General features: G+C 36.8%; 1 protein-coding gene across 4 annotated transcripts in view; it reads right to left on the reverse strand.

The window, feature by feature from the left end:
- Mettl25 (methyltransferase like 25) overlaps positions 1-24839 on the reverse strand; it is a 101429-nt gene that overhangs the window by 61957 nt on the left and 14633 nt on the right. For all 4 annotated transcript variants that reach the window (XR_007590614.1, XM_050135446.1, XM_050135447.1 and 1 more), the window contains exons 4-7: positions 23523-24113; positions 22006-22153; positions 3608-3702; positions 910-939 (exon numbers count right to left, since the gene is read on the reverse strand). Coding sequence is in view for 3 of the 4 variants with exons in the window: in XM_050135446.1 (XP_049991403.1) it covers positions 910-939; positions 3608-3702; positions 22006-22153; positions 23523-24113 (864 nt within the window). In the remaining variant the exon portion in view is untranslated. The remainder of the gene's footprint in view (positions 1-909; positions 940-3607; positions 3703-22005; positions 22154-23522; positions 24114-24839) is intronic.

Consider the following 24839-nt stretch of genomic DNA (forward strand, 5'->3'; position numbering starts at 1 on the left):
TTGGAAAGGTCTGTATTAGATTTAACTATTCTTTTCAAGATAATTATTATTGGTGATGACACCTGACAATTACCGAGCACTTGTTATTGATTTTAAACATTTCGCCTGTTTCCCTCACTTCATTCACCATGAGACCGTAGACAGGCAAATTAATACAGTGGGGGAAAAAGCAACTGCCACCACCACGAAAGTACTTATTAAAGGACTTATCAAATGACTTATCAATGTTACTGGTCTAGATAAGTAATACTTGTCATTGCAATTATTATTTTTAAAATACAATTAACATTAATGTTCATTGAAAAAGAAACAATAGATCTTTTCAAATTTAGGTTCAATAGAATAATTTTATGAAAATGTTCAAAACTGCTTTTTAAAATTTCAAATTTAAAAATTGATGAATACACAGCAGATGATAGTATAGTATACTGTATGAATATTTAGAATATCTCAAACTTCTATTTATCCCTGCAAGCCTGTTTGGCTATTTCAGCTAAAGACTAATGAAATTGAAAAAGGTATCAAATAACCAAATGAAACATGTTTTAGATTACTCTTAAATAATACATTGCACATTATACCATTTTCTTTCCTTGAAAGAACCCCATAAAAGCCTGATGGTCAGCTACAACATTTGCTGGACATATTTACAAATTGTTAATACAGGATGAAGAAATGAGAGGTTGGAGAACGGCATAATGTGGATACTTTCTTCAAACCTCCATGTACTGCTCGGAAAGTTCACTTTAAATACACAGAGCATGTATACACTTGAAGGAGCAGCGGTGACAAGCAGAGGTGATATTTACTAAAATCCATTGGGTTTCAAGTTCAGCAGCAGGTCACGTCTGAAGAGGGCTTGAGAGAAAACGATCCTGTTCATTAGCTACACTAAACACTCTCACTTACCCCTTGGCCAACTGCAACCCGTTCCAATGCCTTAGAGGAGAAAGGAAAAAAAGGCAAAGATTGCTGACATATTTAGTCTTACGAGATTTATAAATCTATCCTATAAGAATTTGCAATACTGACAATCAAAAAGATTAATTAAGTGATGACATGTAAGTTTACATAGTTAAAAGTATCAATATTATTAAAGAATGTTAGTTCATAGGCTTGTATAAATTAGGACTAATTTATAATGGAAAGTGTCATACACAAAACATGATCACATTCTGATTATACACTCTATGAATTATGGAAGGAATCAGAAAGCAGCAAGAAATAAAAACGGCCAGTGTGACTCACGTTCAGTGTGGTTAGACAATCACATCCAAAGCTGCTCTCATGTACGATACAGACACAGATGTGTTTATAAAGTTCTTTTAACGTCTTATGATTTATGGGATGTGGAATTCCATCCTTTCAGTTTTACTCCAGAGTTGGGAGTTAAACTCGGGTTCTTGTACTTAACTCTGCAGGCACTCTTATCAGTAAGCAACCTCCCGATCTCTAGTTTCGTCTTTTAGCAAGCAAACATGAAGAGACTGTAGGTGGAAGAGGAATCTGTGTGATGCATGAATTCAGAGTGTATTCTCATCTGCTGTAGCGCCAGAAGAAATGGATCCTGTTGAAGCACACAGTGTCCCCACGTGTTTGAATGCTTGTATGGTGCTGGCGCTATTTTGGGAGGCTATAGAACATTCAAGAGACATTCTAGATGGTGGGGACTGGTTACTGGTGGTGTCATGGTCATTTTTGCTTCCTGATGTGCAATGGGTGTGAACTCTATGCTCTCACTGCCATGATCTGGGCTGCCTCACCCTGCCTTCCTTGCCACAATGAATTTGGATCCTGGGGACTGCGAACCACTGTAAAGCTTTCTTATGCTGTTCCTATTAGGTACTATAGCCATAGCTACACAAATGTAACTAACAGAACCACTGTAACACACTTTGACAGCTTTATGGTATTAATTTACACTTATACTTAAGAACACAAACATTTTTATATAGTATTTCCTAACATTTCTAACAATCATATTGAACATACATGATATTTACCATATAATTTATATATGGAATAGACATTTACAAAACTCTTCACTTCTTAGACATATATTTCCATTTATTGGATGCTAAGTATTTAACTACAATTCTTTTAAATTTTAATTAGGAACATTTCAAACACAAGCCAAATAAAGCATAATTGATCTGCATAAGCTTATCACTGAGATTTTAAATATCTGTGTTTTGCTTCAGGCTTCTAGGTTTCTAGAAACAGGTCCTTTAGCTATAGCTGAAACAAACACTTTTTAAATTAAAATGTAATCTACAGACTATCTTGTTTAAGCACAATTTCTACACACCTATAAGATCATTCTCATGATTGGTAGCTTACCTGAAATTGTGTGTGGCTAGTCAGAAACTGATCAGCTAAATCTTGTTCTTTGAAACTTTATTTACATATGTTCTCCTCATGTCACACAGTTGGGGTGGGGCCTGAGGGGGTGCTCATTGTATGAAAATGTGCTCCAGTGAATATTACAGAAGAAATGCACATCAAGTTAACTCCCCTAAAAAAAGTCTATTTCAATTTCTTGCCTTCCGGGTATAAGCCTGGCTGGCTAGCAGCGTTCCATGATCACGACATTCTAGGAAGGACTCTTCACTCTCATATTCTGAGCATGTTTCATTCCCACAGAAAATGAAGGAAGAGGAGAAATCTCCAGAGAAGTACATCAAGTGTGCTACGTAAGAAAATGGTTATTTGAGAATAAATAGATTTCTAAGCTCTTCCTAGGATCCAAAATCTCTGCAGCTACACATAAGCACATAATACTAGACCAGTACCTTAGAAACAATGGGCATCGGAAGAATTCATTTATCTAATGATTGGACATTAAACCAATTGTTGAATGAACTATATTTTATTTTTAAAAAGTTACTGTATGTTAAAATAAACCAACATGTTGTGATGTCTGCATATACATAGTGAAATGATTGATACAGGTAACAATTTCATATCTCCATTATCATTTTCTTTTTAGGTATATGGGGTAGGAACACTATCCTCAAAATATTTAAATACATAGTACAATATTAATTATGGTCTTTTTTCTACAATTTGGTTTTCTAGATTCATTCCACCACACTAATTATAAGATTTAAGCTTTCTGGTGATAATTATTCACCTGTAATATTTAGCCAGCTCTTTCACAGGCTAACATGGTATCATGAACAAAGAATGCCAAGGCCTAAAGTGGTTTCCACTTAGGAGCAAAAGTCAAGTCAAACAAAATAATGCTTCTGACTAGCTATTTCATGTCTCACATAGTTAATAGTTTCCTATTCTATAAGAAAATCAGAAAGCAAAATGACTTTTACAAATATACAAAAACAATACTAAACTATGTATAAAGTACTGAACTGATTCTGTGTTTAAGACCTGGTAGTTGATATATTTCATATTATAAATAAGTAACCACATCTAAACTTTTCTATGATGCAGCATGTAAAATGGATGGTTGAATACCTTTATCACTTTTTTTTTCACAAATCACAATGTTAAAAACATTAATGGTATGCTTTGTTAAAATCTGACATTTAACACAATCTAGCATAACATCTGGGTAAGATTTTCATCTTTCTAGGAAACATAGCCGTACCAAGCATGCTGACATTCTTGCATTGCGGCCAAAGCACCATCTCTCCTCTTTCAGATAGCGGCACATTGGAAATCCCCAGTTTTCTTGAGCATATTCTGCAGACGGCAAAAAAGGATTAGTTAAACAAAATTCTTCCTTTTCCAGTTACAATAAATAATCTATTGAGAAAGCAAATCAGTCAGTGAGGAAGTCAAACAGTGATAAAAATGAAGCGGTGACAAGATGTTTAATAACAGCGCATTCTAGTTTGCTAACTGATGGTTTGTTAATGTTATCAAATATATTTCCTCGACAACAGCTACCCTGTGTTTAATCTCCAGATCTGATATTAGCTAATTTGCCAAAACCTATTTTTGTAAGATTTAGCAAAAGAAATGTAAAATTCAACAGCCTTCCTGCTTAGTGTAACCACAGGAGACAACTAACAACATTCTTGGCATTTATTGCTGACCTACCTTTCTAAAATGAAAAGGAATACACAACAGCTAGCAATTTATTAAAGAAAGTACGAATTCATTCCTAACAATCCGGAAGACCATCTTCCTTCTCACTAGGATCATTTTTCTAAAAGCGAACAGCTGTACGGACTCTTCAGTTTTTCATTGTTTTAAGAAGTTGTAATGTTTTTCCATTTCGCTCAACTGCACTTATAACTGAAATAATGACAACAAAGAATCAACATTTCTATTGTCAACTAATTCAGACTTAATAGAACTTGCTAAGGCTCAAACAACTTGCATAGAAATATTGTGTCCACTATGCTTTTGGGAAAGCAAACAAACCATTTATATTTTAAACTGAAGTCTCATAAACAGATAATCAATGCTATTAAAATTGTGAGAAATAGTTGAAAATTGTGATAAATATACATCGTTGTTAGATTAAGAAAAACATAGAAACTTGAAAAATTCATAAAAGAAAATGCAACCGAGGTACTAGGAAACATCTGTACTATGACAGACTGGGTGACTTTTGATTAAGAGATAAATTTCAAATTTTATGCAGGCCATAAATCATTGAAGTATTACATTAAAATTTATAATATACCCCACTAAAAGCCAGACTAAAGCCTGACTCTTCCTCTACCTTCAGAATTGGGTACTCATAATTCTAGTATTGATATGGTATTCAATATGTGAAATACTACACCACGTGATTTAAATGTATTACTTGATTTAGTCTGTAGCAGTTCTATGAACTAAGTATACTATCATGTTTCAGATAGGGAAAGTGAGCATAACCAAGTTAAGAAAATATACTGATTTACATAATCTTGCATAGAATTCATGTTTTCAGTTATCAAGCTATATCAATCCACATTCACAATCCATCTCACTTGCAATAACACAGGATTCATATAGTCACTGAAGTATACCCAGACTACATGGTTCCTGGACCACTGCTATTTACAAGATTACCTAAAAAAGTAGTTTGAGTCTTGTTGAAGGTTTGACTTGACTGAGACATAACTCTTGCTTACTGGAAGAATTACTACAGAGAGCCAGATTTTACTGCAAAGAGTGAAGTACTGGAGAGCAGGTATAAAATAAATAAAAAAAAATATTACGTAGCATGGTTACAACTCTCCAATAAAAGCTAATCCCACCCTCTCCTTGTTCTTTGTACTCAGAGAGGGTCTAACTGTTGAAACTGAACTGAAATTTCCAGTTTCCCACAGAGTTACTAGAAGATATAGCTACAGGACTAGACTGGATGTGTGCAGAAGCAATGGATGCAAACTCTAATGCTAAATGTGGTGGACATCCTCTTTTCCTCCCTTCATTCTTTTCTAGCTAATGTGATTACTGTGGTAGACCAACTACAACAATGGAAACAAGAGGGACAGAGCATGCACAATGGAATAGGGGGGTTAGGAGTCTCTGAAGCTGTTTGTTATAAAAAAGGTTATTGGCTACCCCTTGGATGCTCACATATACATGAATTGACAGGGTGATATTATTAATCCTTATTCTCCTTAAATGTCTCTTGCAGCAGATCCAACATCAGCGGTACTGTATGGGATTGAGAGAATGTAAGACTGTAGTAGTAGGACTTTGCAATTGGGGAGAAGTAGAAAACATGGTTAAAATAAAGTACACATATTTATTCAGTAGAGTCTTGAAAATAAACTGTGAATTGGTGATCGTGTGTGTGTGTGTGTGTGTGTGTGTGTGTGTGTGTGTTTGATACAGTGTCTCACTATGTGGCTCTTGCTGTTCTAAAATTCACTATATAGTCCAGGCTGCATCTGGCACAGAACTCACAGAGGTTCACCTGCCTCAGCCTCCTAAATGCTGGGATTAAAGGTTCTCAACTACCTCTCAACTCTACTCTCTTATAAAGTCCAAGACCATAAACCAGAGAACACTACCACCCACAATGTGTGGTATTGATAATCAAGCCAACCTCTTCCCCTAAGACATTCCCTCAGGTCAATGTGATAGGCAATCACCAAACTGAAACATCTTTCTCATATAAATGTGTGAGCAATTAAAAACCAACACAGACACACACAGACACACACAGACACACACACACACACACACACACACCCTAAACTATAGCGTGAAGGAGGGAAGTGCAGTCTTAATGTATGACCTGGTTCCCTGAACCCCACCTAAAGCACCTACAAACTTTTAAGTTTGTAAGGCAACTTACAGGACTGTCACCACTGACTGGAGCTCTATGAATCCGTCCGTATCCCTCTAATAGACAGGGAATCATTGTGTGCTGTCGGAAGCTGCCTCAGTTGCCTTTGTAGTTGCTCACAGCTCAGTTCTTTGAACACAGGACATTAAAATAATTGAAAACCTCAGCCAAGGTCTTTCATGTAAAAGTTAAATTTCTTTGGAAGTCATTTATTAGATCTCCTCAAACTCCTGTGAAGAATGCAGCTTCATATCTTGGATGAAAGTCAGAGTTCACTGTTTCTATTAACCATGTTCTTGCATGTCATTCTACTCTAGAGCAGTCGGGCACGCCATCCTTGTTGTCTAGATCACTTCCATGCTACCTTTAAATAATAATTCTGGGCAAAATCCTTCCTTTAGCACACCATTATTAGTTCTTATAATTATTTGGAGGTTTTTGCTATTTAGGGATCTTTCCAGCGCTTCGAATAGTCCTTTCCCCCTGCCCATTAAAGTAAACAAACTTAAAATTTAGAACCATTTTCTATTATTTCCCCCTTTAATCTCCAAATACAAATAATAGATTTTTACTACCTATCTTCATTAGCTCTTGACTGACTCATGTAACACTTACTTACTAATACCAGAGTTTACTTTCTTTTAGTATTGCTTATTCTTTATCTTAAAAGTAATATTATCCGAAGAGAGCACACACCCAATTAGGCCACATCAACACATTTTGTTTTTCTCAACTCTTATAGAAATTCAAAAGAGATCGAGTCTTTATTTCCCAAGAATTGTTTTAATTTTCATTTATATGTGTCTGAACCCATGCGCATGAGAAATACATACAGACATCTGTAGGTGCTCAAGGAAGCCAGCAGAGGAGCTGGAGTCCTGGAGTCCCTAGACTAGTAGTACAGGCAACTGTAAGCTCCCTGAGATGATTAATGGAAACCCAACTTGGTTCCTTGATAAGAGAAGCAAGTACTCTTAATAACTATCCATTTTCCCAGACCCAAGATTGAGTCTTTGCAAATTAGTTAGCTGGGGATGTGCCCTAAATTCAATGACTGATTTCTCATTATAAATTTTTAGGAGGTTTTGATTCTCTCTCCTTAAACAAGTCTTGTCTTTTCCATGACACCACTGTCTCTTATTTGTGGGTTTAATTCCCTTCATCTCACCTTGCTGGCTAATTGCTGTCTGTGCTAAATGTTCTCACAGCTTAATCCTAACTTTCTACATCTGTTTTATATTTTATTTGAATAAAGACGTATGAACTCAAATGCTCATAGTTTTATGCAAACATGAAGTATGTAGGCAGTGTGTAGTTGGTAGTAAAGCTTTTGTTGGGTAACTGAGTACCTTATTTGCACACATACCTTCACAAGCATAATGTCAGGCAAATAATCCAAACTTACTCTGTAAGTACTTTGTATGAAGTGGGCATGAAGCCCACAATCTGTTTATGATCTTTCCTATGGTCTTCTTACCTGTACTTCAGTATGCAATGACATTACCCCCATTAGTCTCTGGCGTCAGTAGTTCTCACAAGCCACACAGTGTAAAGCATTGTCCTTAGTCAAGTTTCTTCTGACTGCTGGGAATCGTTGTCATTCCTTAGTTTGTGGCAGCAACATTTTGGCTTTAGCTTGTATGACAGGCTTTCTCTTATGTATTTTTCCATTGTTTTGATATCACCTCAAGGACAGTCATTAGATCTGGGGCACTCATTAAACTCAGGACATTTGCAAAGACCCAATTTCTGACAGGTTCACACTTTATTGATTTAGAATGAATATAACTTTGGTGCATATTACTAAATCTTTAATTCTTAAATAATGTATGTAAACTTATTCTTTTCTGTAACCATATATACACAAACAACAAATAATGGACTCAACAAGTTCTATTTTCATATATTTATGAATATATAAACATACATGTGTAACAAATATAATCAAAGAAATTTATTTACTGCTCTCTACATACCAGAACCTGAACTAGCTAATGAATATTCCTACATTTTACCGAATCATGTCTAATATGTATTTTTACAATGCTTTTTTCTTGCTAATATTTTATTGAGGCATGAATGCATATATTTAATGTATACCCCTGGCACATGGCTATTAGTACACATACTCGTGACGCCATCAAACCATTCCTCTTAGCAATGTCATCAGCCTACTCTAAAATTATTCTACTCAGAGTTTGGACATTTGTCCATTTAATCATTCTTAAGTAAATTTATTTTATTGTTTTTTAATTTTTAAAAAATATTTTTATTTATTGTTTGTCAATTTCATAGATGTAAACAATACATTTGATCATGCATCGCACATGGACTAACATGTAAAGAGGGCATCTCTGAACTGCTCATTTATAAATCTACCTTGGGATGTAAATTAGCATCAGAATCCATGCAAGTATATGGTAAGTTTTTGAAGGTTCTTTAATTTTTTCCACCTGCATTAAATCATTTCAGCTTATAAATAAGGCTGTTTCAAATGGCACTGGAAACATTACCTAAAAATAAACTTAATTAGATTGCTAAGGTTTCCAAAATAATAATAAGTTACTGCTTTCTCAAATATGTTAAAGCTAAAAGGAAAGTCGTAATTAAACCACAGAACATATCATACTCATAGAAAATAAAGAATATAATAAAGTGTAACAATAAACTTTACATAACCTTACAATAAGATTAAAAAATACATAATTAAAAAGTAAGTTTTAAAAAAAGTCCTCCTAGCTAGTGAAAATGGTATCTTAAAAAGATACTTTCCATGGAAATGCTAACAATGATTCTTCACATTGGAAAGGAGTTACTAGACAAAGGTTCTAGAACTCAACACGATGGGCACATGCTCAACGCTATGGGTTCATTCTGTAAATATGAATTAAGCACCTTTCATTTTTCCTGGCTTTGATTCCCTAAGACATGGATTCCAAAAATATGCTTTTGCTTCAAAGAATATTTTAAAGGCAATAACTCCAATGGCAAAATGGTCATTTTGATACATTTTGATAATGGCCATCAGGATAACGGTAAGAATATCTTACAGTTTCTGATTTCTCTCTCTTTAGACAGTGTTTTGTCTGTGCTACAAGATGCACATATTTTTGGATATGTCTATGATGGAGCTCTGGTGAGAGACTGAAATTTAAACTGGTAAAATGAGTGACTCAAACATCCCACTCTTGTGTGAGGAGGAACCAGGGAAAAAGCACACATACTAAGAGTTCTATCTAGATTAAAAATGTCTGGGTGGATTCCAGGCCAGGTACTACTGGTTTACATTTTCAGTCATGACTACTCATTGGCACAACTCAGGCACTAAGGGAAAACAGCATTATTCTAGCATATACTGCAACAACAGCTCCCTAATGGGGTATATCACTTTGTATGACAGGAGTTCCCTCTGTTGCAAGAATCTGATTTTGACTAAACAAACAAACAAACCATATTAAATTATAAGTGGAAGTTTTGAATAACCTTTATACTAATATTAAAGATTAGGCTATATCTTAATTTTTGTTGCTTTAGAAAAAAGGATAAAATTTAGACAATTAGCGTATGATTTCCTCAGAAAAAACAAATGCAAAATATTTTTAGCAAATATATTTCAAGATATTTTCCCTAAGGTAATCAAATCCAGATCTGCATATAAATGCAATTTAGTGTAAACTAGTTTTTGTTAAGGGCTATTTGCCAACTCTATTAATTTTAATATTTGTTTATGTATACAGTTGAAATCATTTCTCTTTTCTACTACTTCTGTGTGATGTGGGTGCCTGTCTGTGTACAGGTGCATATGTCTGTCCAGGTACACACATATGGAGGGCAGAGACCAAGTTTGGTACCCCTTAGGAGCCCGTTACTTTGCCTTCTTTTTGAGACAGGATCCATCACTGAGACTAGAGCTCACTGATCAGGCTAGGAGCTGCCCAGTGAGCCAGAGGAATCCTGGTGCCCTGCCTCCTAGGTGAGATTACAAGTGCTGCCACCACCCAAGTGTGCACACACTGGGACCAAATTCACATCCTCTTGCAAAGAGCTTTACCAACTAAGCCATCTCCTCAGGCCTCTCTTTACTAATTCTGAGCTGATTTTTTTGTTTTAGATTTATTCATTTATACTCTTGGTTTCCTTTATTTACCACAAACGAGCATAAGGCAGACATTTTTGTGCTCAATATACCCAACCTACATAAGCTTCAAAAACATTTTACAGTAATTAGAGAAAAATAATGAGGGGCAAGCTAAAGTAAAAAAGAAGGACACTGCATTAAAGATCCATTTTTAAAAGATGCCCCAGAGCAAAAAATAAATCCGTGCCAACGATCTGGGAAACACACAGCTGACTGAGATCAGCTGCAGCTGTTAGTGTGGAGGAACTGCCCAGAGAATGCCAAACGCACCTACAAATATCGGCATGCGCCCATGCCAACTGCCAAAAGGACTTCTGTGACATAGGTCCACCGTTAAAAAGAAAAGCAATATGCTACAAAAGAAAAGCTATATAATTAAGTGTTGCTCAAGTTGGATACAGTTTATCTACCTGCTTTCGCTCTCAAAGAACAATACCAAGATTAATCGGCCCTGATATTTTCTCAACCTAAGACAGGTCCTGACACTTTTTAATTAGTCAGCTAACTATTAAACTTAATATTGATGATTAAGAAGATGAAAGCTTAGGTACGTATCTGCTGTGATTAGAAATCAGACATAAAAACTTTGAGGAACAGGAAATTTATGGGCACTATAACATTGGTATTTTTAAACTTCACAGAATGAACCAAATAAAAAAATCCCAGCAGGAAATCAGAATATCTGGTTATGGAAAGCCAGTATAATTAGAAAAATGAGACAAAAACTAAGTCAAAATGTTAGATAAAAATAATCTAAGTTTAAATAACAAAGCGCTTTGGAAAGCTGTATTCAAATCAAATACCAATATCATTTCAGCCACAAGAGATCGTCCCAGGTAATTTCGTCTTCCTACACTAATTTACAGAAGCGCTACAAAGGCAAGCTGATTTATTCAAGGAGAGCACAGAAAATGAGAGGTCAACTTGTCTCCCCTGAACAGCGTTTCTGCACTCCTTTGGAAATTTAGAAACTATCATCTCTATGCTTCTAATACAGATTGTTTCCTAGCTCTAAGACCACACTGTGGAGGGTAGGGATGGGAGATGGTCCATGTAGGCTCACCTCTCTGAACACCTGCTCCCCAGCTAGTAGCACTGTCTCAGAACACTGTGGAGCCTTTTGGAAGGAGAGCATTGATGGAAGATGTGGGCCACTTGAGTGGAACTTGAGGCTTTAAAACCTGGCTTCACCTGCTGTTCACTCTCTACTTCGCAAGTGTGAGTGCAATGTGACCAGCCAGTTAGCTTCCTGTTCTTGCTGCCAAGCCTCCGCTGCCTGCTGTATGATGGATTGTATTCTTTTGCAGCCATAGCCAGATAAGCCCTTTCTCCCTTAAAATGCCTGTGCCAGGGTATTTTATCACAGCAATATGGAAAAAAGAAAGAATGAAGATAGTGTGTATAATGACCACAACACTCACACATCAGTTACCCTGAGATACTAGAGCATCTGGCACTAGTCTTTTCTTGCCTATAACAAATTCTACCATGTTGTAAGCTTATTTAGCTAACTTTGCATGGATACACCTCATACCTAGCAGAAATGGCTATGGGAGAGCGCTCAGTTTGTTGAATGATCCCTAGCCCTAAGCCCTGTAGAAAGAGTTTTTCATTGTGACCACTGGCAAGCTCTATCAAGTCAGCCAGCTCTGAAGTACCCACACAGAGACTTGATATTAATTATGAATGTTTGGCTGATAGCTTAGGATTGTTTTTTAGCTAGTTCTTATGAGTTAAATCAACCCATTTCTATTAATCTGTGTGCTGCCTCAAGGATTGTTTACCTCACGCGCCTCCTTCCCATACTGCTCGCTCTGCATCTCATGGTGTCCCCCTTTGACTTTGCCCTTCTCCCCAGCATTCTCTCTGCCCCGCTACTGGTCATTTAACTTTCCTCCTAAACCAATCGCAGATATATATTCACACAGTGTAAAGGAATATTCCACAAAGCATGATTCTATATTGAACTAGTGTTAGTGATTTCCTAACTACTATGCACTGGGTTTAGTAAATATGTCCTATCTTCTCATACTTTTATAATTCTCATTTTAATTTCAAAGTAGTTTTAAAGTACAAGTTGTTAAACATTTTCATTTTAAATATTGAGGACATTTAGAAAGACCAATAATAATTCAATGAAAATTAATTAGTTGAATATAACTAATCAATAATTTGTTTTGAAATTTTATTTTCTCAAATATTGCATTAGCATTCTCTTACAAGTCTAGTAATGTCATAGGCATAATGGCAGATCAGCTAATAAAAATATTTTCTCTTCATCATAGAAATTTAAAATCTGGAAAAAATCTAAGTTTCAGGAGGAAAAGTGCACTCACAGATGTCAGTGGCTGGAACGTTTAGCAGAGATGAGGTGACTTAGTTGCTTCAACAAGAAAACTGGGACTTATACATAATGCACATAACAATGCTTTATACAACATCAGCACAACTATAGCTGTGAAGAAACGTAAGAAAAGTTCGTCTTATACAGCTATGTTAGATTTTCAAATGATATGTTCAGCATACTTTTATTCAACCTCCAGATCTCTTTAGATCAGTGGTTCTCAACCTGTGGGTCCTTGTATCTTGGGGGTTCACATATCAGATATCCTGTTTACCAGATATTTAAGTTTTGATTCATAGCGGTCAACCTGTGGGTCCTGATATCCTTGGGGGTCACATATCAGATATCCCATGTATCAGATATTTAACTTTCGATTCTTAGTAGCAGCAAGATTACAGTTATGAAGTAGCAATGACATAATCTTATGGTTGGGGGTCACTACAACACATGAAATATATTAAATGGTCACAGCATTAGAAAGGTTGATGATTTAGATGAAGTAGCTCTAACTTTAAAGCAATGAAACCAACTCTTAAAACCAAACAGTGAATCAGACTAAATATCTAGTTTTCATTAACCTTTGGCGACTTTTGTTTGAAAGGAAATGTATCAGTGAGAAAGATGCTCTCAAAAGGTGTCTGCCACACTTCCCAGCCTAATAAATGAACAATCAAATAACCAGACAGATTAGCAAAGGGAAGACTATGACAGTGAGGAACCATATAACACATTAAAGACTGAGGGCAAGTACCCTCATCAGGCTGTTTGACTGATGATGACTGCAGCAGACTTCCAAATGGCAGGCGGGGTGGAGTAGGTGGGGAAGGACTGGACCATGCAGAGATCAGTTCTGTCGTCTATGGCCACATAAACTTAGAGTAAGGAAGTCACCGTCCATCTCTCCCTCAGACTGATTGCAATGCTCATTCAGAGCACTGAACATGTCTAACGAGTCATTTTAATGTGACAGTAGGCAGATGCAGGTCATTCTGTTAGGCTGAACCAACACATATACAAGACAAAAGCCAACCATGGCACATGTCCTGTGCTTTGGAGCAAAAAGAGGGCTAGTGAGATGGCTTAGCAGGTAATGATTGCTGCTGAACCTGATACTGGAGCTCATGCTGAGAACCCATGGGAAGGTAGAAAATCAGAAAGGAATCCACAAGTCATGCTCTGACATCTGCACACAAGCTACAGCATCCTCTTGCTGCCCCCTACACTAATAATGAATTTAAAAACATTAGGCGCAACAAAAACACACTCAAAACAAAAATAGCCAGAAACTCTCCCTTGGAGCTGTGTTCTCATGCTTCGACACCATCAATTATGTCATATGTCTACTCCCAACTCAACTGAATCAGCATAATTTAGAATAAATGAGATTCACTTGGTTCTAATGTTATTTTTATCTCCCTGATCAATGATACCTGAACAAGATTAAGGTTCCCTTATCAGGAAGAGTTGCATGGATCTGGGTCAGTTCAGGTCTGTTTCACTGCACTCTATTTCCACTCATACAGGAAAAAAAACAGGTTGTATTGAAATGTTTAAAAACAAAAACAAAACAACTTACTTCTTCTAAAAGAGAAGAAATAATATGGCTGCTTCAATTAGTTATGGTAATAATCTATATCAAGAAAAAATATTAAAACATTAGTTAACGGTTAAGCTTTGGAAAAATATTCCATGATGCACTACAGTAAAACTGTTTCTGGTACTTAGCACTCACTTGGGGGCTACTGGCTCATAACGTAAAATATCTAAAAGCACTTTTAAAAACATATGGGATAAATTTAGTATTATAATGACTTACAGAACATTGTTTTTTTTTTTTTTCCTGAAAACTCATATTCATGACAGACCACCTCTATGGTCTACCACAGTGTTATTGGGTAAATATATTCATGCAAGACACATATTGTTTACATAGTCAATAAAACCTTAAAAAGTTGCAGTGTACATACCAGAATCGTCTACTAAATTGGGTAAGACCATTAACAACTCAAATTTATACACCAAATCAACTTAAAAACAGCTGTTCAAATAAAGTGAGGACAAAGGGTCAGATGGCTAAGATATGAGGCAAGGGACACATAACGTATTTGTCTATTCTGGGACAGGGATCTATGGAATCTAGAGCTTGACATCAGACAGGAATTATGATAACCTTTCCAAAAAAATTCCCTTGCCCTGCAAAGTCAACAGTTTTAATATAATCACTAAAAAATATAAGTGATATATTTCTAATTTTGTAAATAACTCTAGTGCCAGGACTGGAGAGCTAGCCAAGTTGTTAAGAACCTTGTAGCTCTTGCAGAGGACCCAGGTTTGATTCCCGCACCCACATGGTTGCTCAGAATCATCTCTAACTCAAGTCTCAGGGGATCTGGTGCCCTCTTCTGAACACTGCAGGCACATGGTGCACACACATGCATGGAAGTAAAACATACATTAAAAACAAAATACTAAAACAATTTAAAAAGAATACCAGGACCATACAGTGTACATTACATATACAAAGTAAGGCTACATTTATATTCCATTGGTTGTTAAACACACACACACAGACACACACACAGACACATACACACACACACAAACCCACCCATATGTATACCAATAAAGAAATGTAAGCTATCAACATTCTAGTGGTACCATAAGTACCTTGGATACTCTCTTAGTTGCTTGTTTCCTTGTGACAAAGCTGCTAGTTTTGGCTCCCATCCAATAATACAGTACACGGGAATCTTGGCAGCAGGGTATTAAGGAACCCGTCACTTTGCATCCACAGCCAGGAAGCAGAAAGCAACAAATGCTTGTGCTTCTCTTGCGTTCTCCTTTTTATCCAGTCAAGAGTCCCATGGCATGCAATGGTACCATCCACATTTAGGGGGAGTCTTCCCATTTAATTATTCCCATCACCCAATCTAGATAATCTCTTGCAGCTGCACCCAGGGATTTGTCTCCAGGGTGAGTCTAGATCTCATGGGACTGACAATAAAAATTAACTGTCACAGATACTCCTTGCTGGTTTCAGGCTTTCCTCCATCAGTCCGTCTAGTTTCAAACCTATCACTCCAGATTTACAACCCAATTTCCTGTTCTTGATCATGTGTCTGCTAAAAGGCTAGAGGCCTGTTCTGAGGGCTCTGCTAGGAACAATGATGAGTATGGTTTTCTGCACATTCACTTTGATATGTCTTGCTATGGTCTTGCAGCTCAACTTTAGGTTCTGATCTGCAAAGGGCATCTGAATATAGAGCCCACTGATGGAGGAAAGTCATTGGCTAATAAAGAAACTGGCTTGGCCCATTTTATTGGTTAGAACATAGGTGGGTGGAGTAAACAGAAGAGAATGCTGGTAGGAAGAGGAAGTGAGGTCAGAAGTAATGCAGCTCCTCTCAGAGCCAGAGGCCTCAGACAGAGAGGCATGCTCCGCTCTCCCGGGCAGATGCACGCAATGAAGCTCCTCTGACCCAGGATGGACGTAGGCTAGAATCTTCCCAGTAGGTGCACCTTGGGGTGCTTACACAGATGATTAGAAATGGGCTAAATTAATATGTGAGAATTAGCCGAAAAGAGGATAGCTAGAAATGGGCCAAGCAGTCTTTAAATGAATACAGTTTGTGTGTTGTTATTTCGGGCATAAGCTAGCAGGCAGCTGGGGTGCTGGGAAGCAGCCCCGCCGCTCCTATTTCAACAGATGGCTGCCCAATGTGAGGATAACTGAATCCACAAAAAGCCTGAGAAAGCTTGGGAAAGAGTAAAGCATGTTTGTTTTCTTGGTAGCAACAATTTTTCGGGTCTACTCTGCTTGCTAGAGGCAAGCAAGCGCTCTCATCTAAGAGAGGCTTCCTGACTCAGCTTAAGCTGCAAAACCCTGCAGCTCATTAAGAGGTCCTGCCACGAAACACTTAAATGGTGTTGACGAAAAGCTGAACGCATGCTTTTCGGTTTTCAGCTATAGCAGGAAAAAAAGCTGTGCTGTTTAAAAATGCCAGCTTTCTGGGCCGTCCTGCCAGGGCAAACTCTGACTGAGGCAGGAGGGCCAACTACCGAGAGACGACTTGACTGTTGTCTGTTGTAGCTCGCTGGCTGGCAGGGACCTTGAAACGCCTGTGTCTATAAACAAGGCTACAGCCTGTATCTCCGCCATGAGGCTGGAAAGCTAAGGAATGGACTGGATCTAGCTGGCAAAGCCACGGCTTTAATCCTACTCATATTGCTCAGTAATAAAGGCTCGTGTTGAGAAAAAGAGAGATATATAGTAAAGAGAGATTCAAAGACAAAGAAAATTTTAAATGATTTACAGTGTGTTGAAAATAATATGCAGACTAAAAGTTAAAATTCTTAAAGTAAGAAAAAGAGAAGTCGTGTGTGGTAGTACACGCCTTTAATCCCAACGCTTGGGAGGCAGAGGGAGATTGACCTCTGTGACTTCAAGGTGTGGTAGCACAGGCCTTTAATCCCAGTGCCTAGAAGGCAGAGACAAACAGATCTCTGTGAGTTCAAAGTATAGTAGTGTACACCTTTAATCCCAATGCCTGGGAGGCAGAGACAGGAGGATCTCTGAGAGTTCAAGGAGAGCCTGGTCTACAGAGTTATTCCAGGTCAAAGAGATACAGAGAATATAAAATAAAAGTAAAAATAAACGAAATAGAGGTTAAAATAAAGCGTACAAAGATGGAAAATACACAGAGAATCTTGATACTGTATACTACTATGCTCTCTTTGAATTGTTTGAATGCTGAGGAAGGAGCAACAGATGCTAAAAGATATTTGTTTATAAATGCTGCTGAACTAATCCAATGTAGAGATTTTGATGCCTTGACTTTGAAATTTGGATCTAAGGACATGATGCTTTCGAAAGGAGTTTCCTATTTTGTTTTCACAGAGGATGAGACCCTGTTCATTTCTTCTATTCCGATATGGTATGATGGACCACGCCCTCCTGAAAGGTTGCAGTGAACACCTTCAGAAAATTGCTTCACTCAACTGCCAACTGAGATGAAACTAGCACACAGGTTATACCATGAAAGACCTAATTAACGACGCCCCCATTCAGCAGGAAGCAGTTTGGAGAGAAAAAAAAACTGCGCCCATGTTCCCAAATATGGTTTATAAACGTTCTTTTACATTTAAAGAGGGATATGATAGAGATATGAATAATTTGCATTAGTATAGATTTTGATTTATTGATAGGGATTTAAGGTCAGTTTTGTTATATGTATATGTATTTCTGATATTGATTAAGGTATTGTGATTGTGTAGTACATTTAAAAATGTAAATGTATAATTAGAATATAGATTGTTAATAGATAATCATAATAATCAAGTTTGTAGTTATGTTAGTTAAGATTTTCTATATGTACATATATTTTAGATAGGCATTCTTCATATCTTTCAAAGATTATAGAATATGGCATTTTAAATGTTTTAATAACTTAGGACTTTTCATGACAATGAGACACTCTGCTCCTGGCATCACCAATCTACTTCAAGAGGAAGATGGGCATCGAAGAAGATCCTTATGGAGTCTGATAGCCATTTGGGCAAGAAACTACTCTTGCCTGGACTATTGCATAAACTGGACACAGAGAACCCGCAGAGAGAGGACTGCTGAACTTGCCTAAAGGTGAGATGACCTTTTGGGGTTCCTGATTCATGAAAGAGTCTGCAAGACATTCTTCAGGACAAGCAGATAGTGACTGCCTTTGAAATTTCCTGATTTGTGGAAATGTCTGCTGGAAACCATGGGCCTGTAGGCCGAAGATGGATGCCCGAATGGTACAGAGGAACTTTGGGTGACTGTCCAGGCAGCGAGATGTCTCTGTCATTTCTAGAGTTTTGGATTTCTTGTTTGCTTAGGTAATAGTATATCTTTCTGGAGTCTTTGATGGAGTTAAAGAATAGTTAGTTATAGTTATAGTTTTCCTTAGTTATGATATAGATTATTGTAATTTTTAATTGATAACTGTTCTGTTATATGTAATTTTGCTATGTTAAGTTAAAGCCTTCCTTTTTTTTTGGTTTAAACAGAAAAAGGAGAAATGATGGAGGAAGGTCATTGGCTAATAAAGAAACTGGCTTGGACCATTTTATTGGTTAGAACATAGGTGGGTGGAGTAAACAGAAGAGAATGCTGGTAGGAAGAGGAAGTGAGGTCAGAAGTAATGCAGCTCCTCTCAGAGCCAGAGGCCTCAGACAGAGAGGCATGCTCCGCTCTCCCGGGCAGATGCAAGCAATGAAGCTCCTCAGACCCAGGATGGACGTAGGCTAGAATCTTCCCAGTAGGTGCACCTTGGGGTGCTTACACAGATGATTAGAAATGGGCTAAATTAATATGTGAGAATTAGCCGAGAAGAGGATAGATAGAAATGGGCCAAGCGGTGTTTAAATGAATACAGTTTGTGTGTTGTTATTTCTGGCATGAGCTAGCAGGCGGCTGGGGTGCTGGGGACGCAGCCCTGCCTCCACTCCTATTTCAACAGCCCACCTAACTCTATGCATAGGAAAAGTTAAAATAAATGTTGGGTGTATTTTCTGAAACATATTTCTACAAAGCATTTTCTCAAATTCTATGTATTAAAATAATCATAATAAATTCCTTGTTTTCAAAGTAGTAGTCATTAGAACTACTTGCAGAACTTCTTAAAATAACATATATTCAAGTTCTGTACCTGGAGACTAAAACTCAGGTGGTCACAGACAGTTCTCCAGTATCCTAGAGTGACAAATTTGATTCAGTGGTGCAATCTGAGCTAAGAAGCACTGTTATAAAAACTGCAGGAATGGCTATCCATTTCATTTTATTACACTGAGGATATGGTAAGAAAATCAAAGTGCACTGTGGCAAAAGGTGAAAGTGTCTACCTGGCTCCCAAATCTACCTGGCTTTGCACAGAACATAAAGAACAGTGCAGGCAAAACTAAAACATAAACTTACTACTTGGATTTGTACATGTTCCCCCCCCCCCTGGCTGTGCAACTGTTTTTCTGATGTCTAGGCTTTCGTAGTCACTCATGCTGTCTATAGCTCCACCCACTTCAAACATCAGTCAGACCACTGTCCTTCGATTTGTACTGTGCTTTCCTGACAACCACAACTCCCAACACTCTGTTCGTTGCAGGTATGTATGAGAAAAACAGATAACACTAAGATGAACATATTTGTTTGACCCAACCGAAGCTGATTACTACCTATTTGACAGTTGCTTCAATACTTGATGACTTCTTTGAAATACTCCCTTAAACTCAATATAGTTTTCATCCTTATCAATATATTTAAGCTGCTTTGGTTAATTCTGCACACAAGAAGCCATGTACACTGTCTAATGGCTCATTACCACGTTTTTCTTTGGGAGGTGGGGGGTTAGAGTGAGAATGGTCCCCACAGAGTCACTAACTAGACTGCTCAGCCCCCGCTGGTGGACTCTGGGTTATATTCCTGGAGGAAGGGTGCGGGTGGAAGTGGGCACTGAGGCTTCAAAAACCTATGCCATTCCCCTAGTGGTCAAGCATTCAAATTTATGAGCCTGAACCATCACAATTTCCTATTCAAACTTAATTTTATTAAAATACTAACTAATATATAAGACAACTGCTACTACTAATAGCCTAAAAACTATTTTGAAACAAATTTAAAACATAGTTTTGAAGCTCTATCATATAGACAGATTTGTCATAAGATGTACCAACCAAATGCTATATTAGAAGCTGCCAACACATTTATCATTTTTCTCTGCAGGCAGAGTCCAGAGAGCACAGACTGAATACTACTATTCTAATAAAATAACAGTACTAAAGCTTCCTAAGCTCATAGAAATCTAAGTATGCTGATTTTTCTTTTAAAAATATTAATTATTTGGAAATGGAGAAAACTATCACAGTCAAATGGAGATTATAATCACAATCAAAGCAAAACTTACAAATATTTACAAACATAAGTCCTACAAGATATACATCAGATATTAGTGAGATTTCAAGTATTTGCAAAATTTTTAGTGTTCAGTAAGTCCATTTTATAGTCAAAGAAATGATAAAAAATATAAAAGTGATATTGTATCTACTTTCCTTAATACTAGATTTGCAAGAAAAGATTTTATCTTAAATGCTAATTCAAGTCACAATAATGGCTGGGCATGATGGCGCAAACCTCTAAAGTGAGCACTCAGAAGGCAGAGGCAGAGGAATCTCTGATGGGCAGCCTGGCCTTCATTTTTTATTTGGAAAATTATAATTTTATTTTTATTTTTAGATTATTACATAGTGAAATATTTTTCAGTATGCTTATTAAAATAACTTATATCCATATTTGAACTGCACTATGAAAACATTTTATTACTTAAGTATTTAGTATTTTGGTGTTTACAATAAACAGACATCTAAAGGTAGCCTAACACCTGTCTGATGATGGAAGGCTTTGAAATTCGTCCTAGAATGATGAGTTCTAAGAATGTTACTGAAACTCAGCAAAATTGTATCTTCTTAATAGTACAATTAATTAAATAATCACATGGGAATTATGTGAGGCCATGAATTCTTAGTGTTGAAAGGGACATCATAAACTAACTTGTGTAGTTTTCACCAGATACATGAACTTTAGAAAAGATTAAGATTTAAGCACATAAGGACATCTTCAATAGACAATAAATCCACTACATTTCTAATTCTTGACAAAAAAATCACAAAAAATAACAAATGGGAAAGAATACTTGAGACTAAAGGAATAGTAACAGTGTCTGAAGTGTTTCTGTAAAAAAAATATACCACTGTTTAAAAGAAGTCACATAGAGGCTAATTTCAGCTACTCACAGAATTTAATTTCAGAGAATACTTCCTTCCAATACTTAATCAAGAATTAGAAATTTAGTGCATTTATTGTCTCTTGAAGATAGCCTGGCCTTTATAAGGAGTCATAGGACATTCAAGACTACACAGTGAAATCCTTTCCCCAAAACAAGACACGTCAATTAAGACACAATAATGGCCAAAAAAGAAAAAAAAAAGTAGCCATAATAGTTGAAATAAATAAGAATTATGGGGGGCTGGAGAGATGGCTCAGTGGTTAAGAGCATTCATTGCCTGCTCTTCCAAAGGTCTTGAGTTCAATTCCCGGCAACCACATGGTGGCTCACAACCATCTGGAATGAGGTCTGGTGCCCTCTACTGGCCTGCAGACATACACACAGACATAATATTGTATACATAATAAATAAATAAATATTAAAAAAAAAGAATTATGACACAGAGAATATTTACTACCTTTATCTTGGTTTTCAAATTCTTCAGATAAAAGATGGTAGCAACAGCCCACACTGCAAACTCCTTTGACTTCAGACTTGGATGCAAATATCCGCAGAGTATTTGGTGCAAGATCACCACAAGTATGCAGACCCACCATTAGACAGTCCTTTAGAGACAAGGCAAAAGGGGGGTGGTCAACTGATTAAAAGGAGAGTTCAAAACTATACAAGGGAAGGTTTCATGTGTCTTTTCAAATATGTGAACTTTTAAGTAGTCAATTCTACACAAAAGGTATTATGTATCACTTTGTATGCAAACTAAGTAATTGTTCCTTTTAGCTAAGGTAGCCATATTTTCCTACAGCTTCTGGTTTTTTGTTTTGTTTTGTTAATTTCTTCATTTGTATTTTTCATCTCTTTTATAACTAATACTTGCTTAGCAGCTAGATAGTTCAAATTACAGGCTCAGGTTGGATAAAAAAAATGCAGCTACTCAATAAACCTAAGGTTTGAGATGTTTATGAGATACTATGAATATACAAGTCAAATTTCTTTTATTGATTGAACTTATTCAGGCTGCCCATCTTGTAAAACATGGTTATAAGAAACAGAAAAGGTACAAAATTGTCATTTCTAACATAATGCCAATATGTTTAGCTTACTCATTATTCAATCTTAATAAAATAAAAATCAAGATACGTATTTTTGTTCTCAATTTTCCATCATGAATTGTATGTAAAAATTGTCTTATGAAATGCTTTTGCCAATTACTCAAATCATAATAAATGTACTCACATGAAACTGAGTACAATGTATACATGCAGAGAATTCTGTCAACTACCAATCATCTACAGCTGAATCTATTATGGGTTTGTTTAACATGAATCATAAAGTTGAATTAAGGAGGAACAAATCAGACTTTTCATGCAAGACAATTTGTATCCACATACTTTTGTCATTTGGTACTAGAGAAGTTGCATTATCTATTTAGGTTTTAAGGAGACTATTTGTGTCACAACTTAGACACATTAAAGCCTTAAAGAATTCTCATAGGCTACTTGCTCTAGGATAGTGCACGCCTGTCAATACAGGTATGCTAATTACCTCTTTATCTGTTCTCACTGCCCTGATTGGATCAGGTGTGGATGCATGAAAACATGCTGCAGTCCAGGGAACACCTACAATTACTATAAGTGTCAATTCAAAACAATAAAAATTATAGAAACATTTAGACCTTTCTTGGACTAGAATTTTAACACTCTGAATTGTGGATAAGATAATTTGGTTTACAGACAAGTATTTGTGCTAGCTCTTTTATTTCAAAGTAAAATGAGGAAAGGGTTTTGCATTCCATAGTATGTCCTCATTAAATCTGGACTGTTGTGCATACAAAGAAAGTCAGCTTAGCATTTTACTCTTGATCTTTAGGACTGCTGTGCTAGATAATATCACATTAGTAGAATAACAAGCTATTCATACTGTAGTCTATGTGGTGACAGCACTCTTGCAAACTAGAAGATTCAGAAGTAGACTCACCTCCAGATCTTTAATAATGTCATGTAACTCTGAATCAGCAGTGATAAAAGAGGTCAGTGGTGAATAAATACTTGGGCCGCTTGGTTTAGATATCATATTTCTTTCCTGTTTCCTCACTTCAGACATTTCTGCATTGTGCACCTGTGATGAAGTAGGTTCAACGGCGTCAATAGGCAGAAAGTCCATGAGAGAAAAGGCATTTTCAAAACACAAATTCCTTTCTTCAAGTGGCTGAGCATGTAGATTTCCTTGCTGTTTTCTAATGACTGAAACTGCCGACTCTGAGCACTCTGGCGCAGCACCAGCAGACATGTCTTGATTCCCAAGGCTGTTCTTCAGTGCCCTCTCACAGTTTTCCTTATGCTTTGCTTCCTTTTCCGCTTTTATTCCTTTCTGCGGTTTCAATGCCAGTCCGTTGGCATCTTCTCTCGTCTGACCATGATACAGGTGCCAATGTTTCTTCAACTTCCTGTTTCTCTCCTTAGCTCCGTGAGTATTAGTATTTGAGGAATCAATGCCATAGACATTTAAACCATACTTTAAGGACAAAAAGGAGCTTAGGTAGCCTTTACCAGAACCCACATCAATTATCTGAGGAAAACAAGAAAGAATGAATTCAAGATTTCAGTCAGTTGGTAGTAGAAACATTCCAGATATTTTATTACGATGAATAAACAAATGCAATATATAACTTACATAATCTCCTATGTTTGCTTTTTCAGTTTGATTTCTATTAAAATCCAATCACTGATCATTTTTATTAAACATTTTCCAGTTCCAGATAGCATAGTAAATCAAAGCAACAAGTAAGTAACAAACATAGTATTTGAAAGTGAGAGGAACATGCTTTTATCGTATATGACATGATTGTGTGCGAAGTAAATCCTAAAGAATATACTTAACCCTCTAATATATAGCAGCTACAGACCTTGTAAACCATTCGCAACAGCGCCTAGCATAATATCAAGTAAAGTAAGTTTCTAGAAAAAAGAAAAGCATTTGGAGTCTGAAGCAGATATTACCAATGTCCTATAGACAAAGTCCAGAATAATTTGGGCAAGACTTTCTGCATAGGCTTTTGGGAAGTCAGACCATCGCTCTGACTGTAGCGATTCTTTGCCAAGCTGGGGGAAAGGCCAGGTGTTGAAGATAAAGCAGAGGAAATAGATTCATCAGACAAAGAAAATGTTAAATTCAACAAATTCTCAATGCAAAATATACAGGAAATCTGGGACACCATGAAAAGTTCAAACTTATGAATAATAGGTATAGAAAAAGAAGATTCCCAGAACAGACACAGAAGTGGGGCAGGCACGA

The sequence above is a fragment of the Alexandromys fortis genome, unplaced genomic scaffold (genome assembly GCF_014885135.2).
Source record: "Alexandromys fortis isolate MF-2015 unplaced genomic scaffold, M_Fortis_MF-2015_v1.1 scaffold_24, whole genome shotgun sequence".
Taxonomy (NCBI): domain Eukaryota; kingdom Metazoa; phylum Chordata; class Mammalia; order Rodentia; family Cricetidae; genus Alexandromys; species Alexandromys fortis.